The 17,475-nt window shown below is 43.4% G+C and overlaps 1 protein-coding gene across 3 annotated transcripts in view; it reads right to left on the reverse strand.

Moving 5' to 3' along the window:
- Positions 1–916: 916 nt before the first annotated feature.
- The window catches only part of LOC137429766 (transport and Golgi organization protein 1 homolog), a 67,737-nt gene continuing 51,178 nt past the window's right edge, over positions 917–17,475 (reverse strand). For 2 of the 3 annotated variants that reach the window (XM_068119995.2, XM_068119994.2), the window contains exons 17-24: positions 14,754–14,821; positions 14,483–14,634; positions 13,878–14,015; positions 13,594–13,767; positions 13,407–13,484; positions 6,510–6,583; positions 5,942–6,296; positions 917–3,549 (exon numbers count right to left, since the gene is read on the reverse strand). In XM_068119995.2, the coding sequence (XP_067976096.2) occupies positions 3,338–3,549; positions 5,942–6,296; positions 6,510–6,583; positions 13,407–13,484; positions 13,594–13,767; positions 13,878–14,015; positions 14,483–14,634; positions 14,754–14,821 (1,251 nt within the window). In that variant the 3' untranslated portion in view covers positions 917–3,337. Of the gene's footprint in view, positions 3,550–5,941; positions 6,297–6,509; positions 6,584–13,406; positions 13,485–13,593; positions 13,768–13,877; positions 14,016–14,482; positions 14,635–14,753; positions 14,822–17,475 lie in introns of those variants that run through there. The other variant, XM_068119996.2, reaches the window with a different exon arrangement.

Below are 17,475 nucleotides of genomic sequence, written 5' to 3' on the forward strand. Positions count from 1 at the left end.
CCCTTCATCAGAACTAGAGAGAAAGGAAATCGGGTTGTGGTTGGTGAAGACAGACGCAAAATCAGGCAGGCAGACACACAACCAGGCAGATACAATCAAACAGGCATGCAGACAACCAGACAGATAGGTATACCCAGATAGAGACAGACAGACACATACAATCGATCAGACCAACAGAAAAACACAATCGATCAGACCGACAGAAAAATCAATCAACCCGACACAACCACACAGACAACAAACATGCAAAGACAACCAGACAAAGACATACAATCAGACAGACAAACATGCACAGACAACCAGACAAAGACATACAATCAGACAGACACACATACAGAGAGAGAGAGAAAGAGAGAAAGAGAGAAAGAGAGAAGGAGAGAAGGAGAGAAGGAGAGAAGGAGAGAAAGAGAGAAAGAGAGAGAGAACTCAGACAGACACACATGTAGAAGGAAGTAGAGGACGGGGAAGACCGAGAAAGACTTGGCTAAAGATGGTCGAAGAAGAAATGCGGGCAAGGGGGTTAACAAGGAGAGATGCAGAAAATAGGGCAAGATGGAGAAGATTGTCATGGGGACCGCAAGGCTAATCCCCGCTCTAGCAGGGAAAATGGCCTTAAAATGCCTGTTGTTGTTGTTGTTGTTGTAGACAACTTGAACAAATAACAACTTAAAAATGGCCGAGCTAGATTGGGTTTAAAAAAAAAAAACAGACTGAAATTGTTACAACCTGCTGTACCTGTTTTGTTTTTCTCAATGTGCTTTAGTTGAGGTGAAAAAGTGACATCAAGTTTGATCAAATCTCCTTTTGACTTAAAAAAAAAAATCGGGTAATAAGTATAACAGGATGATTTATACAGGAAGTCAGAATAATTCCATGCTTTGGAACAGGTGACTATCTTCAGAAAAGTCAACTCATCTGTGGACACTTCCTTTATAAAGGTAGTTTATATTAAGAAAGAAAAATTACATTTGAAATCACATCGGACATCTGAGAACAAAACTTAATGCACCATATTATATGTTACAAGAGTTGGCAAGATAGCCGAGATGGAAGCGTACTCATGTTTTACCTGTCTAGCCCGGGTTCGAAATTCGAATCTCAACCCAACTGTAAACTGTCACCCAAAAGTTTCACAAGTGTCAATGCGTGTACCTTCAGTCAGGACATTAAGCCAGAGGACCCGTCTACCAGCACTGATCGTTGATTGTCGTTAAAGATCCCACGTGGTCTTTCCTGAAGAGTAGGTAGGTTATTACCGGCAGCCTGAACAAATTACAAACTCCTGCAGAAAACCTCTCAGTCATGGCAAGTATGTCAATACCCCAAAATGTGAGTCGAGGAAGACGACTTGCTGTCGACTGAAAACAGGCTGCTGCTGCGGCTGATAAGGTAACTTTAACAGAAATTGCAAAGGACACAGTAAAGTTCCAAAACTTTGCGAAAAATCATCCTTTGTTTTTTTTTTTCAGTAACAGTCAAATGCAACCAGGGACAAATAAATACGGATAATGACATTAGATAAGGCAATGAGTGGGCAAGGGGTAAAGTGTGCTATATGGATGACGAGTGAGAGGAAAATACCACTCATGCAGTCACTGAGCCAAGTTCCCGATGGAGCCCATGGTCACGAGATGTACAGTATACAGGATGACAAACATACACAGCAATCTTCTACGGTATGTTGATGTAATCGAGGCCTTATGGAAAGCAGACATGACAAACTTGTGATTATTTATAAATTCCTATTGCACATAATCAATTCGGTTTCTCACAGCAGGAAAGCGTGGCTCGACATCACATAAAGATGTTTTATCACCAAAACTCACCAACGTCCATCTTCTTCAAAGTGGTTTTTCTGCATCTTTCCACATTCATAACTTAGGACAGACATCAAATAAAAATGTGGTCGACACAAGCAGTTTAGTTTGTGATGTCATAATACAATATCATACAATGATTGAAAAAGTGCACTCTCATCAATCATAATCGATCACGTCTCGTTCGTTAACCATGCCGAGGCTTTTAACTCGTGAAAGCAGGTAATTACAAAATGGCGAATGAAAAGTTGACCGATGATAAACCTCGGCGTTTTCCGTACGAACAAATAAATGGCGACTGCTGAATCGAACACGACAATGCGGGCTCAAGCCGGTTGACAATTTGAGGTGAGGCACTATTCATCACAAGACGATAATCCACCGCACCGACAGCACGACGTGTGGCAAGGACACGAATAATTTAACTTGACATGACAGAACATCTGCCCTTCGGTACACGAAACATACCAACAGCTTATGTACGACCAGCAAAGTTTGTCGTCACTCTCACAATTTCAGACAGGCTGATCATACATCATGGGTAACAGACGAGTTGTGAAGACACTTGGGGAGAACAGCTCAGTGTCGACGCAAGAGCAAAATCTCATGATCTGGCCAGACGTGCATTTTCTTTCACCATGTACCAAAAACTGCCTTAGAACGACGGCTTTTTGGCCCACAGAGACAATTAGCTGGAAAGCTCGAGATGGTTAAAATGTTATGGCTACTTTGCTTTTAAGAGACCAGGCAGACGCTGCCGACGCCAGACAACAAAGGATAAACTATTATGCAGCAAGTTCCTGTGCCCGTTGAGCGTTCACTCAGAGTTGGATCTCCAACGGTTCCGATCTATAGTTCATGACACGGGAGATAAAGATGTCGGTGCCGATTGAAAGCAGAAACACCTCCCTTTGGCTTAAATAATAGGATTTCAATACAAGCTTCTCAATGATTTGCGAAAGGAATGCTGTATCCACGCAAGCCAACAAGGCAAAGACAAGTCACAGACTTCAATAAGTTACGTAGCTGGGCCAGACACGGTCGATGGTGTGAGGGCTTTGTGTGGTGGTGGTGGTGGTGTGCTGTTGAACTGTTAGTAATCTGTAATTATCAGACTAAAAGCATGGATAAAGCTACACGTCATATCGGGTGGGGTTGGGGGGCGACCCAAAATGAAGAACGTAACTGAATACGTGCCACGCACTCAATTGGACAGCCTTGCAAAGGTACGCTTGTACACAAGAAAAAACAACAGAATCCCGAACCATGACTTGTATTGTCGATCTTTTCACCATCTTGTCCATATCAGACAAGTTCACTTTGCAGTGACAGTAACAGCTGCTTGCTTTGTTAGCTGATCAAAGTTCAAAGTGACCGACTTGTCACAGGCTGCATTTGGCTTCTGGTCCTAAAATAGGAGCAAGTGCAGAAAACTGCTCTTCCTGCAATGAAGGCCAATGTTCCAACTTGTAAAGTACGCCAGGTACGCAAGGCCTGGATGCATTTTGGTGGTCCGAGGCTCAAACCCCCGCGCTGTTGTCGTCGGGAGGCCGTGCTGCGATGGGCGGGGTCTTCGTTGGATGCGTCGGTTGCTGAGTACACGAGGAATCTTGATCCAATGAGCTAGGGCCAGGGCGGGGTGGCCCAATTTGTGGAGGTAGTTCTCCAACTTGAGGCGGTGTTGGTCCAGGAGCTCGGCCCAGTGAATCCAAGTATGTAGGCACACTTCTGCCTGAAAGCAAATAAATTAGCATCAAAAAGTTCTCCCACAATTCATTTCACCGATGTGACGTTTATCCATAACAATACCACAAGATCAGGCCAAATGGAAGACAGACAACCGCTTCATGGACATTGCTGTTTTAAAATGCTTTTTAGTGTTAAAACTACCTGAAATCGAGGTGATGTTGAGTTAGCTTCATTACAATTGTAGGTGAGGTAAAAAGGCAATGAAGATTGGAAGGAAGACGGAGAAGAAAAGGAAATAAAAACAAATTGGCTGTTTTGCGATTAGTTAGCTTACTAATTTAATGGTTTTACAATCGTTTTATTATTTGTGCATGGAAGAGGTTTTGGGAACTGAGTGGCATGCTGACGAGGAGGGGAGTGTCATTGAAGCTGAAGGGAAAGGTGTATGCTGCATGTGTGAGAAGTGTTATGATTTATGGGAGCGAGCCATGGGTCATGAATGTAGAGCAGCAACGAAGGCTGGAAAGGGTGGAAATGCGAATGGTTCGATGGATGTGTGGAGTATCGTTGAGAGAGAGGAAGACAAATGATGAATTGCGAAAGATGATGGGAATAGAGCCTGTGATGGATGCTGTGAAGAGGAACAGGTTGAGATGGTTTGGTCATGTGTTGAGGAAGGATGAAAGTGACTGGTTGAGAAGAGTGATGGAAATGAATGCAGAAAGAAGTAGAGGACGGGGAAGACCTAGAAATACTTGGCTGAAGATGGTGGAAGAAGAAATGCGGGCAAGGGGGTTAAACAAGGAGAGATGCAGAAAATAGGGCAAAATGGAGAAGATTGTCATGGGGACAGCAAGGCTAACCCCCGCTCTAGCAGGGAAAATGGCCTTAAAATGCATGTTGTTGTTGTTGTTATTGTATTAAACTAGGGCATGCCCGTACTATATCTATATCTAAAATTATATCCCCCCCTCTATTTACATGAAATGGTTTGGTCCATGAAATGTTTTGGTCCATTCGCAACGCCAAAGCGAACGGCGAACGCTTTACATGAAATGGTTTGGTCCATGAAATATTTTGGTCCATTTTCAACGCCAAAGCGAACGGCGAACGGCTTGCGAGTACAGTGACAATCCCCCCGGGGTTTTAATTAGTTTTAAAACATCGTTTAACGCCAACATAGCGCCAACATAGTTTGCCGACGGGAAATAAATGAATACGCTCTCAAATGTGCCATCCGAGGCAGAGTGTGTTCGCCACGTTCGGCACACGCGATAGCTCGCTGCTCTCTGATTGGTTGAATCGTTTTTTGGACATAGCTCGGTAAGTAATTGTCCGATTAATATGAAACCTTGAAAAGGCACATCCTCGGGTCCCCAGCAATATACCTGGCAAGTTTAAAGTATATCGGACCCGTGGTTGTCGAGAAACAGCGGTCACAGACAAACGTACAAACAAACAAACACACAGAGATTACTGGAATTATAGATAGATATATCGAATATAAATACCTATTAAAACAATTCAGGAGAAAAAGTAAATACAAAAAAAAACGAGATCATCACTCGGTAGAGCGCACACCTCCGCCAGGCTAAACAATTTAAGTTCTGTATCCCACTGATGGGTCAGATCTGAATTCGAACATCGGCTTGTTCCTGTTGCCGAACCACCTCATCCACCCAGTTTTGTCATAAGTCGTCCACAAATTTTTAAAATATCATGGATGCCATGTATCATTTTGACCCTATTACTCAATAGTGAAGAATCACTTAAAAAAAAAAAATCCTCATATCTGGATCTGTAGTCAGATCTTCACCAAAATCGAATCAATTCTTCCTTGTCACACACCCAACCAATTCACCAAGTTTTGGCTGAATCCATCCACAACCTTTTGGCATATCTTGTTCACAAACAGGGATGAAAACATAACATCCATCCACCTTCGGTGGCGAATATAATTACAAGTGACCTCCCACCCCCAACCCAAAACAATCCTAATCCTTTACTCGCCTCCTCTCACCCCGCCCTCCCCCCCCGCTCTTCTTCTTCGCTTCCTTCTCCCCTTTCTTCTCCTCTGCTTCTTGCTCATTCAACCCCCTGATTATTGTGTCCAACTGAAACTATAGTTTAATTTTTTTTTTTTTTTTTCAACCCTTGGTCACCTCACTCTTCCATAAGCCTCGATCTTCTATCGAAAAAAAAAGACGCTATTTTGAACTTAGTTTGCTTGAAATTCCAATCTATAAAATGCGAGCATGCACAAAAAGAATAACACAGCAAGGTGAACCAAATGAGCAAAACAATTCTAAACAAGATGACTTGTGTGATTGACAGTTTCACAGCAAACAACAGGCTGCATAAAAGGCTCTGGGTGTTAATTTTGTAAAGTGGCATCAGTTTAACATGCAATACAGTTGTAAAGCCTATAAACTCACCACTTGGATAAAGGGGCTGGGGTCCTCGTAACCCCATAACCTCTGGAGGGAGATATTGACCTTGGGGTGGTGGAAACCTGCTGTAAGGATGATTCATGTAAGGATGGCCCATGGGAGGCCCAAGAGGAGGAGGAGGAGGAAAACCCATGGGAAGAGGACGACGACCCATGGGAAGAGGAGGAGGACCCATGAAGGGAGGAGGACGACCCATGAAGGGAGGAGGAGGACCCATGTAGGAGCTTCTTGCCATAAGTGGGGGTGGTCCCCGTGCGCCAGGAAATGGCCCCCGGATGGGCAAATGTGTGTCGGTGGTTGTCATTGCCCCTGGTGCTCCATTAGATGGTGGTGCAGAATTCTGTTGAGCAATAGACAGGTATATACCAAATAGACAATAGACAGGGTAAAAGCAATAGACAGGTTATATTTGAAAAAAATAAATTGTGAAAGACTATCCATGTGCATACTTCAAAAACAAAAGGAATTTAAAAAAAAAAAAAAGCGAAGAGATACATAAATGAAAATGTGAATGCTTGCGACACCTCCGAGCTTTTGCTGCAGCCAACCTTACCGGGAGGCTCTCAGCGGATGATATGGGAGATCCCTGCAATGGCACAGTCACCGGTTGTTGCATAGGTCGAAAATCTGTGCAAAACACACTTGCTAAAAGCCACTGACAAACCCCAATACCAAATAGCAAGTGATTAAGTGAATCATTAAGGATAAACAAGCAATCAGTATGAGCCCACTGTAGGTGAAGATACATGAAGTACAGTATGTATTGTTTACGTTAAGCAAGTGATATTTTCAGTAACAAGGCACGAGTCCTTCAGTTTGGTGAAAATTTTATTTTAAAACATACAGAGGTAAAACTACTTTTATGGGAATAATTTGGTTACAGCCAAGTCCTCTTTTTATTCAAGCAAAGTCCTGTTGTTATGTCCGACTTCCTTCCTGGGACTACAGTGCAGTAATTGGTCTTTATTTTGATTATTGTCGCACAGACAAAATGAAATAAACCTGTCGGGACCTGGAAGTTTGGAATCTTATCGTGTTGATCTTTTTTGGAACTTCCTTTATTGTTTCATATCGGTGTCATTAAAGGATGGTTAATAAATGCTTTAAAGTGGCTTTGTGCACTCGTCTTACAAAGTAGACATTACATCTTACCAGAAGACCATGCCTGGTGTTGGCTTAAAGGTTAAGGTGGCTTGCTTAAGATCCGAGGGTCTTGAGTTCAAGCCTCTGTCGTGCTGTTTAATTAACACCAGGCGTGTCGACTCAGCCAGTCATCCTTCCGAGGTCGGCAAAATGAGTACCAGCTAGCTGGTAAAGGGGGGATTGTATCAGCGGTAGTCATGCCCCTAGAAAAAAATGATGCAACCAAGCAGCCACAGGCTGCATACGAATAAATAAAACAAGAAGGCGTCATGCAGAGCACGATACTTGAAAAAATCCACCCCCCCCCGGCCCCCCCCCCCTCCCCACAAGAAAAAAAATTCCATTGATTCAGCAAATTGTCCATTTCATCAAGATTCAAATTGACAATCTTGATCAAAGCTCGGGTCAATAGGAAAAAAGTGACGATTTTTCAGATGAAAAATGATGATTTTGGAAAGTTGACCTTCATTGACTTTTGACCTCAAAAATAGTTAGTTTCCCTATTTAGTGACTCAATGTGCAAATGCTGTTCAATTTTCAAGTCAATCGGATGAAAATTGAGGATTTTTGAAACTTGGTCTATGTTGACATTTAGGCATATGTTGACCTCAAGAATACTTGGTGGTTGAATTCAGTGACCAGATTTGCAAGTCCTCTTCAAATTTCAAGTCAATTGGATGAAAATTGAGGATTTTAGAAATTTGGCCTATGTTGACCTTTTGGCATATATGTTGACCTCAAGAATACTTGGTGGTTGAATTCAGTGACCAGATATGCAAGTCCTCTTCAAATTTCAAGTCAATCGGATGAAAAGAGGATTTTAGAAATTTGGCCTATGTTGACCTTTTGGCCGACGTTGACCTCAAAAATACTTAGTGGTTGAATTCAGTGACCAGATATGCAAGTCCACTTCAAATTTCACGTCAATTGGATGAAAATTGAGGATTTTAGAAATTTGGCCTATGTTGACCGTTTGGCCTATATTGACCTCGAAAATACTTGGTGGTTGAATTCAGTGACCAGATATGCAAGTCCTCTTCAAATTTCAAGTCAATTGGATGAAAATTGAGGATTTTAGAAATTTGGCCTATGTTGACCTTTTGAACAATGTTGACCTCAAAATACTTGGTGGTTGAATTCAGTAACCAGATATGCAAGTCCTCTTCAAATTTCAAGTCAATTGGATGAAAATTGAGGATTTTAGAAATTTGGCTTATGTTGACCTTTTGGCCTATGTTGACCTCAAAAATACTTGGTGGTTGAATTCAGTGACCAGATATGCAAGTCCTCTTCAAATTTCAAGTCAATCGGATGAAAATTGAGGATTTTCGAAATTTAGCAAAGTTGGTGACCTTTGGCCTATGTTGACCTTTTGACCCCAAAAACAATAGGCTTCTTTCTTTTGACCAACTCTACCATTTGGTGAAGTTTCGTGAAGATCGGTTGAAAATTGTGACCTGTAGGCCGGTGACAAACAAACAGACAGACAGAACCACAAACGCAACCGACCAATATACGTACTTGGAAAATCTTCGATTTTACAAGTAATAAACCAGAAGATTGTAACTTGTAAGCTTTCCGCAAATGCCTCCCCACAAAAAATCCGTCCATTTCTGCATCGGGCCATTTCCAGTGGCACCGGTTTTTAACACCTCTATGTTGACTTTGTGGTCATGCAAAACAAAATCGTGCCTTGCCATGAACACATTCGTGAAAAGCAAACACTATGGACGAGTTTCCAAGGACATCACTTCCTTAGTATCCACCTTGCTGCGGGGTAAAACAAGGGGCACGCGAACATCCGCATGCATACAATACCAACCACCATCACCGACAACCTCAGACTGTGTTCCATCGTACCAACTTTAACCAGCAATATTTTATTTTATTTCCAGTTTTGTTGCTCACTGGTGTACTAACAGATGGTGTGTTCGTTTAATGCAGTTGAAAGTAAGATTTTGTCAAACTCAAAGTGGAAGTAAATGTCCAAAGAAATGAGCAGCTTCGCTTTCGGCGATCAACAGAGGTTACGAACCCCAACCTGGCGTTTGCGATTGTGGTGTCCATCTATATAATAATAGCGTAAGGACTCGACTTTGTTATCCCTTTTACACCGCACCCAGTGACCCGATGCCCACTGCACTAATGAATTTACGATCTACGAACCTCGCTCTTTGTTTATCACGCACAGACACACTCGAAAAATCTGAATTAGCCGACGTTGGGGCCCAAAAGCATCCGATTAACTGCCGATACGACGCCATCTTACGACGCCATCGTATTGGCGTCTGCTGGGCGAAGGCGAAGCAAGCCGTCCGCCGATTGGACAGGCGAAGGCGAAAGCAAGCCGTCCACTGAGTGGACAATCCAGAGCATGCATTTGTGCCGGTGTCGGTGATCGTTGTTCATATACGCACTCTTCATTCTCATCTTTCTTCCTAACTCTTACTCGGACAAGCAAATCCCCTATGCCATCCATAATGGTACACTCTATCCATACACCACATCCTCCCTTCCGTGGATGTTCCACGGGTTTCGGCTAGTTTTTAATATTTCTGGTAATTATTATCAAGAATTTATAACATTCATAACCCCAGGTAAACTCTCGACTATAACAGCATGCATAACGAGAACACCACTCAGTCGAGAGCATACCCTCCGCATGGTTGGCCATATCACTCAATGGTGAAGAATCACTGAAAAATTTCCACTAGCTGGATCCGAATCCGGATCTTCACCAAAAGTTAATCGATTCTTCCTTGTCAGACACCCAACCAGTACACCAAGTTTCCTCCAAATCCTTCCACAACTTTTTGAGATATCCTGCTATGTATCCTTTTTGGCCCTATCTCCCAATGGTGAAGAATCACTTAAAAAATTATAGCAGCCGGATCCGAATCCTGATCTTCACCAAAATCCAATTATTTCGTCGGTGTCACATACGCCTGTCACATACGCATTGTCTCTGCCAAATGTCGTCCGAATCAGTCCACAACTTTTGGAGATATTTTGTTCTCAAATGGACAGACAGGGGTGAAAACAACCTCCATCCACCTTCGGTGGTGGATGTAATTATAATGCACCTGGATGTATTGAGCTTTTATTTTTGGTTTTTGATGTCCGATGTATAAAAGCTGATCTTATACAGTTAAAGATTCAATGGTTCAAGTTCCTACCCTTGCCATGCAGCAAGTCCCCTGTTTCCCCAATCACATCCCCCGTTTTCTTCACAGCTTCACAGTGGTTCGCTGACCGTGGTTCACTGAAGTCTTGATTATCACTTTGCCATTTCCATTTTTCTTAACTAACAGAGTTTGTACCTATTCACTGATGAAACTATAACGACACTTTTCGGTGTCACGACGTTGACCGATATGCCTCCACCCACATTATTACATCATTGTACATATTTGTACGAAGTTTGATTTAAATTCATTCAGCTGTTCTCAAGTATCACATTTTTACCTGACATGACCCAAATTACAAAATCATCTCACTCCTCACCTTTGATGCCAAAATCTAATCAGTTCATCTTTGCATCATAATACATACTTGTACCAACTTTGGTCAGAATCCAATCACTGGTTCACAAGTTATCGCGGTAACAGGATTTTTACCTAACGTGACCTTTGGCCTTTGTCCTCGTAACCCCAAAATCTAATCAGTTCATCTTTACCTCATTATACATACCTGCAACCAGGTTTGAACTAAGATCCCTTCAGTCATATGACGGTAACGAAAACCCATCACGGACGGACGGACAGCCGGACAGACAACCCTGGCGACTTTGTCGGCAGACGCATAATAATTGTAGCTGTCAAGGTTATTGTAGGCCTTCATCGCTTCCTTGGTGTGGATAACCGAGACTGTCTATCAATAAAGTAATAAATAGCCCCGAGGCTAATAAATAGCCCTCCTCCCCACCCCCCTTTCCGATACAAAATTGAAACATCCAAGACCGGTCGATCCTGCGGACAATCGAGTAGAATGGCTGTATCGAGATTCAGAGCAATTGGTTGGTAAACAAGCATTCTGAGTATTGCGCTGCAATACATGTCCCCTACCAAAGAACAAAGTGCCATAACTTTGTCAAAAATGATCGAATATGCAAATTTATGCACGGTTGATGCTGGTTTTCAAACTTGATCTGAGGTATGCTGAGACACATGTGTGTCACACCTCGCCTCGTTGATAAGCCCGCAAGGTCGCTCCGTGGAGCAGCCTGCACGTATTGCACTGTGTGAATTATATAATTACCAACTCACGGTCTGAGGTAACTCGGATAAAAATTATCCGATTTGCACCAAATAAAGTTTATGAATGGTTGCACAGACCCCTACTTCTCACTAAAATTGGAAAAAGAATGTAAATCGGAGTTAAAATAAGCCCGCAAGGTCGCTCCGTGGAGCGGCCTGCACGTATTCAACTATGTGTGAATTATATAATTACCAACTCACGGTCTGAGGTAACTCGGCTAAAAATTATCCAATTTGCACCAAATAAAGTTTATAAATAGTTGCACAGACCCGTACTTCTCACTAAAAGTGGAAAAAGAATGTAAATTGGAGTTAAAACAAGGAATATTAACAGCTTTGACTTACCGCACTCCAAATTAGAGTCCGGAAAACTGTTGGGGGAAATTACCAAAGTTCAAAGTGCCATAACTTTGTCAAAAATGATCGAAACGTCGTGAAGGTCGAACTAGATCTGTAACTTATCATCAGGAAACCATGTACCAAGTTTGAAATCATTAGCATTAAGAGTTTAGAAAAAAAGTCCGGAAAGCTGTTCTTTGCGTGACGGACTGACAGACTGACAGACGAACGGACAGACGGAGGGACGGAGTGCAAACCTATAGTCCCCTCCGGTGTACACCGGTAGGGGACTAATAAGGGACGAGTATGGATCCAAAGTTTCAGGGGATACCCCCGGGGAGCCCCCATGATCCAAATTCGAAAAATACAAAGTCGGAAAATATAAGATCGAGCAATCCTGTGGACCATCAAGTAAAAAGGCTGTATCGGGTGTCAGAGCAATCTGTTGGTAAACAAGCATTCTGAGTATTGCGCTGCAATACATGTCCCCTACCGGCATTGGGTAACACTGTCATAGAAGACAGTATTATGACTTACCGCACTCCAAATTATAGTCCGGAAAACTGTTGGGGAAATTCCCAAAGTTCAGAGTGCCATAACTTTGTCAAAAATGATCGAAACGTCGTGAAGTTCGAACTTGATCTGTAACTTGTCATGACGAAACCATGAACCAAGTTTGAAATCATTAGCATTAAGAGTTTCGGAAAAACAGTCCAGAAAGCTGTTCTTTGCGTGACGGACTGAGGGACCGACAGAGTGCAAACCTATAGTCCCCTACAGTGTACACCGGTAGGGGACTAATAAGGGACTGGAAGGGATCTGAAGTTTTGGGTGGGAGGGGGGGGGTTTGGGGCAATCCCCCCACCCTCCCAGGGAACCCCATGATCTGAAATCGAAAAATCGAAGCCTGAGCGATTGTGCAAACTACTGTCTTGTATTCATGTGTCAAGTTTCAGAACTTGCCAGGTGACAAGGGAGAGGTAGCAAAAAATAGCAAAAAGTTAACGGACGGACATCCAGACAGGCATCCAGACATCATGACTCATTTTAAAAGTTCATCTCTTCGAGAATAGAGGTGAGATGACCTTAAAATGTCCATAAAGATGACATGACGCCACAGCCTAATGTTGTCCATGAATGAGTTCACATTGTGCTGATAGGGACATGTATCCAGGTTGAGTTGCAACATTGCTTCATAAAAACTGGCGACTTGGACAATCTAATCTATGGATTTAGGACAGGTTTTGTGAATTATTTGCCTTATCCATCGTCAATAGAGAAATATCCAAGGCCTTAATAATGAGAAAGCTGTCTAGCCCAATGCGCTGTGGGAACGGACGAGTCTTTTAAGACCTAAGTGATATACAGTACATGACGTGAATGACCACTAAACGCAAATGCCAGCGAATGGGACCGAACAAAGACAATCCACGTGCCCGTAACGCATCGGTTTGTATATTCATTTTTCCCCGCAGCTTCTTGCCCCATCACAGTATGTGACGTCACTGAAAAAGGCGAGACTTCATGATATTCTCAAATCAAACCAGGAAGCGTCCCTCTTCCTAAAACCATGAGATGGAATGACACGCTATGAAATCTACTAGCACAATTCAGCAGGACAAAACAATGAAAGAGGGTCAAAGCTTCACAAAAATAAACACCATTAAACAAGATTAAAAGAAAGGGGAATAGAGGACATCTGAAAAACGTACTTGGCATGGGAGGTGAATATCTAGCACCTCTTGCAATCTCCATTTCCATGGGAGCAGAAAAACGACCAGAGACTCGAGCTAGATGAAAGGGCAAATGCAACTGGAGATTTATCAAATAGCTAGGAAGGACAAGGTATAAGAATTTCAAAAAAGGACAAATCATGGACGAGTCCTATATAAGGTGTACCAAACTGTGCATTAGGCAGTGGAGGTCCATAGAGTGGAGGTGGCCCTGGCCGACGGTCCCATGGGCCAGGGGGGAGCATAGGGTGTGGAAGCGATGTTGGTGATCCTCTGTCTGATGGGAATCCAGGTCCTGGATGGTCGTATGAACTTGGAGGTAAAGGAGTTCCTCTCAGACCTGGCCACGTTCAAAGAGGAGAAAAGATGTTCATTGTTTCTTTCATTACTATCTTAAACTAATGTACAATTCCATGTGGCGCTGTAGTTTGTATGGACCCAAATACTTACCAGCATCTTTGGGGTACCCGCCATGGCTGGAGGAAACAGATGGAGGCCTCAATGGCCCGTCGACCATCATCAAAGGAGGAGACGGGCGGCCTCCACTGACTGGTGATGGCCCAAATGAGTTGTCTTGTATATGAGGCCCTGATTAAGAGGAAGGTCATGTTTCATGAGTCAAAGCAATCAGTTTGCATGTAAGAAAGAGTTGCAATGACAAAGGAAAGCGATAACAAACAACCTTTATGGTACATTATGGCAAAGTTAGAGGAGGTCAATAACTTTCCATAAGCATGAAATCCTGCGGGGGTGGGGGAGGGCGGGGTAGGGGCGGAGGGGTTTTATTGATATTTAGAACCCCCATACTTCTCACTTCATGCTCTTGTCCAGTCTCAAATAGTGCAGTGGAAACTACCTTTGAAGTCCAAAACTCAATCAGATAACAGGCCCAGCCACACCTCAGTCGTTGTTGTATGTAACAAGCTAGTAATTCCATTAACATTTACATGAGTCTTGTGGACGTGGACACGGACACTGACACGGACACACACGATAAGCTTGGCACCACTCGGGTGCATTCCATTCATCAGACCTCACAAAACAAATATACTTACCCCTTCGCATAAGTGGTGAAGGCCGGAGGGGTACTGGTGAAGGTCCAAGAGGTGGGGGAGCTCCAGGTGGTCCGAAGCGATCTGGTCTATCAAGTGAGGGCTTCAAAGACATTTGCTGGGCCGTTATAAATTTTTGCTCCAGCTCTGTAAGTCTGCACACAAGAGCAGAAAGACATTGCCTTTCAGATGAAAAGTATATTTTTTAAACCTGTCGCTCTCACATCGAAGATACAAATAGTCACTCTCAGTAAAGCTGCTGGGCATTGCTTACTGCTGCCGAAGGTGTGCCGCTTCTCGCTTGGCCTCCAGAAGCTCTCGTTCAGCTTGTCGGGCAGAAAGCTTGCAACAAAAACACAATTTAATACACAATGAATCCAGGAGTTTAATGAAAGGTTTCCCTACCGTTTATTTTATATTCTGCCCAACTCTCCTCTCTTGTCCAATCATAATTTTTCACATTTACAATCTTTGTCAAGCTTTTCCTATCTCCTTGCATGTTCCTTGTTTCATCAGCCCACTCAGTACTTGTCCTGCCTGAACATCCAAATTATGAGCACTGCCATTCCTTTCGATCATTCAGCCTCAATAAATGCATAAAAACCAACAATAAGCACAAACATGGCACAAAAATGATAAATAAATGAGAACGCAACCACTCGTATATTTCGACATTGAGGGCATACATCCCACATGGAGCCCCGACATGACACCCTGTACACCAATCTTAACTTAAAAGAAACTTACTGCAGCGAGCCTGGTAATAATGGAGGATGGGTACGAGACGTGAGATTTGAAGGGCAGATTAAACAAGAAAAAGAGCAATCAGAGATTGCAAACCCTCGCCAGGATGTATTTTCAGTGGTTTTTATGTTTAAACAAATATGGCGGCCGAACCACGTGACAGATGACGTCATCATTATTTTTTTTCTAAACTAATTTATTTCTAGATTATGCTCAAGAAATTTCATCTTGATCGGATGAAGTTTTGTACTTGTCGAATTATGATGTCATAGTGGAGGCACCTATGACATCATCATTAACATATTTTATTCCCAATGGAGAGTTCTTTACAATGAGCCATGTCTCAATTTTTTCTATTCAGCGCTTTCGGAGAAAGAGGTGCAAAGTTTTTCGATTTTTCAAAGATGGCGGCCGAACCACGTGACCTATGACATCATAATTATCATTAAAAAATTATACAGATGGAGTTGCACCTATGGTGAAAATTTCCTGTCAATCGGACCAACGGTTGCAGAGAAAATCATATTTATTCTGTGCGGACAAACAAACAAACAGACAAACGGACTCAAATGCAATACCCTCTCCTCTGGCGAGGGTAACAATGGGGTATAATGGAGGACTGGAGATCTGGTCGACAATAGCGATATGTGCAGGGAGTGTCACTGCCATCATGTTTACTACAAGCATGGGCAGGTGGTGCAGAGGTGTGGACAGGCTAGTGCAGAGTAGGTTCCTGGTTGGTTCACGTCGCTCTCGCAACCCTTCCACCTTTACCTTCCTCTCCAACACACACTGACCACCACATCTTCAAATTTTCTGGCAGACTTCTTCCTCTCTGCTTCACCTTTTGTCAAAGACTGCAGTGCCTACGGGTTTCCTCGCCTGTGGAGAAGTTCATCATATGGAACAAACCATAGCAAATCCTTGTACACATACTGGATAATCCTGTACTTGGTGAACCAGGCCAAAGAGACTTGGTGGGGGTGGAAAGTGGCATAAAAAGGATGGGTGGAGCCAGGGAAGGGGTAGAAGGGTCGACTCACGCTTACAGGAATGGATGTCTGTGTATTTGAGTTCAATGTGGTGACAGGTGGGTTGCGTGATTTGTGGAGGCTCCTTCGAGTGGTGTGTGGGTCAGTCACTGGTCAGTCATTTGGGGCAGAGGAGCTATAGACTTATGGGGTGGCAGTGTGAACTAGCCAGGGAGGGTTAGGATGAATGAATATGAATGAATGAATGGAATGATCGTTTTAAGGCCATTTTCCCCGCTAGAGCGGGGGTTAGCCTTGCGGGCCCCATGACAATCATGGTTCCCTGTTTGAGGCAATGTTTTTATGGCTGGATGCCCTTCCTGATGCCTATAGACTTATGACGCTATAGACCTATGGGGTGGTGGTGTGAACTAGCCAGGGAGGGTTAGGATGAATTTTAGGAATTTAGAAAGATGACCATAGGTGACTGAGATTTAAGTAGTGACTATTGTACAGGTAGTGGGGACGTAGAGTAGAGTAGTTGGATGATAATGACGTGGGATGTGTGTAGTATAAGGGATGACAGGGAAAGCACAAGGATTAGAGGGGTAGTAGTTAGCTAGATGATGCAGTGTGTTTGTGGTGTAGTTTATTAAATAAGGAATTGAATGTGAGTCTTGCTGGTGAGCATGTTGAAATGAGGAATTGAGCATGGGAAAATTTGAGTGCATGAGGCAATGCTTGTGAAAGATGTGTGTGTGTGTAAAAGTGTATGGATGGAGTATTGAGGATGTGTGTCATTGTGTATTGAGTGATTGACTTGCAAGGGGTGCAAGTGGATGAATGGTGAGGGCACAAGAGTGTGCAAGAGAGCTTGGTGGTCTGGAATGAATGGTGTGGAGTGAGTGGAGTGCGGAATGAGTGGAGTGGAGTGCATGGTGCGAAGGAGTGGATGGGGGAAGGATGGACCCCTTCACGAATACCCGGGGAGGGTAGTTTAAAAGTAGGAAGAGGGAGTAGGTAAATTGGTTGGATATTGACATCTGTGGTGCGGGAAGTAGCAGAGTACTGCTTGGATGGGTGCATAAGTGTATGGAATGGCTGGGCGTGTGGCCTGTTAGTGCGTATGGTTGGTTGAGCACTCCGCCACTGGTAGTCTGTCAGCCAGGTGAGGCCGCAGGTAGGCTCTGGGAGCCAGGTTAGAGTTCAGTGGGGCCCGAGGATCCAAGGGAAGGACCCGGGTTGCCCAACGCCAAGGAGGGCAGTAGTGGGGTGAGAGAG

Source organism: Myxine glutinosa, chromosome 6 (assembly GCF_964187855.1).
Source record: "Myxine glutinosa chromosome 6, kmMyxGlut1.1, whole genome shotgun sequence".
Classification (NCBI taxonomy): domain Eukaryota; kingdom Metazoa; phylum Chordata; class Myxini; order Myxiniformes; family Myxinidae; genus Myxine; species Myxine glutinosa.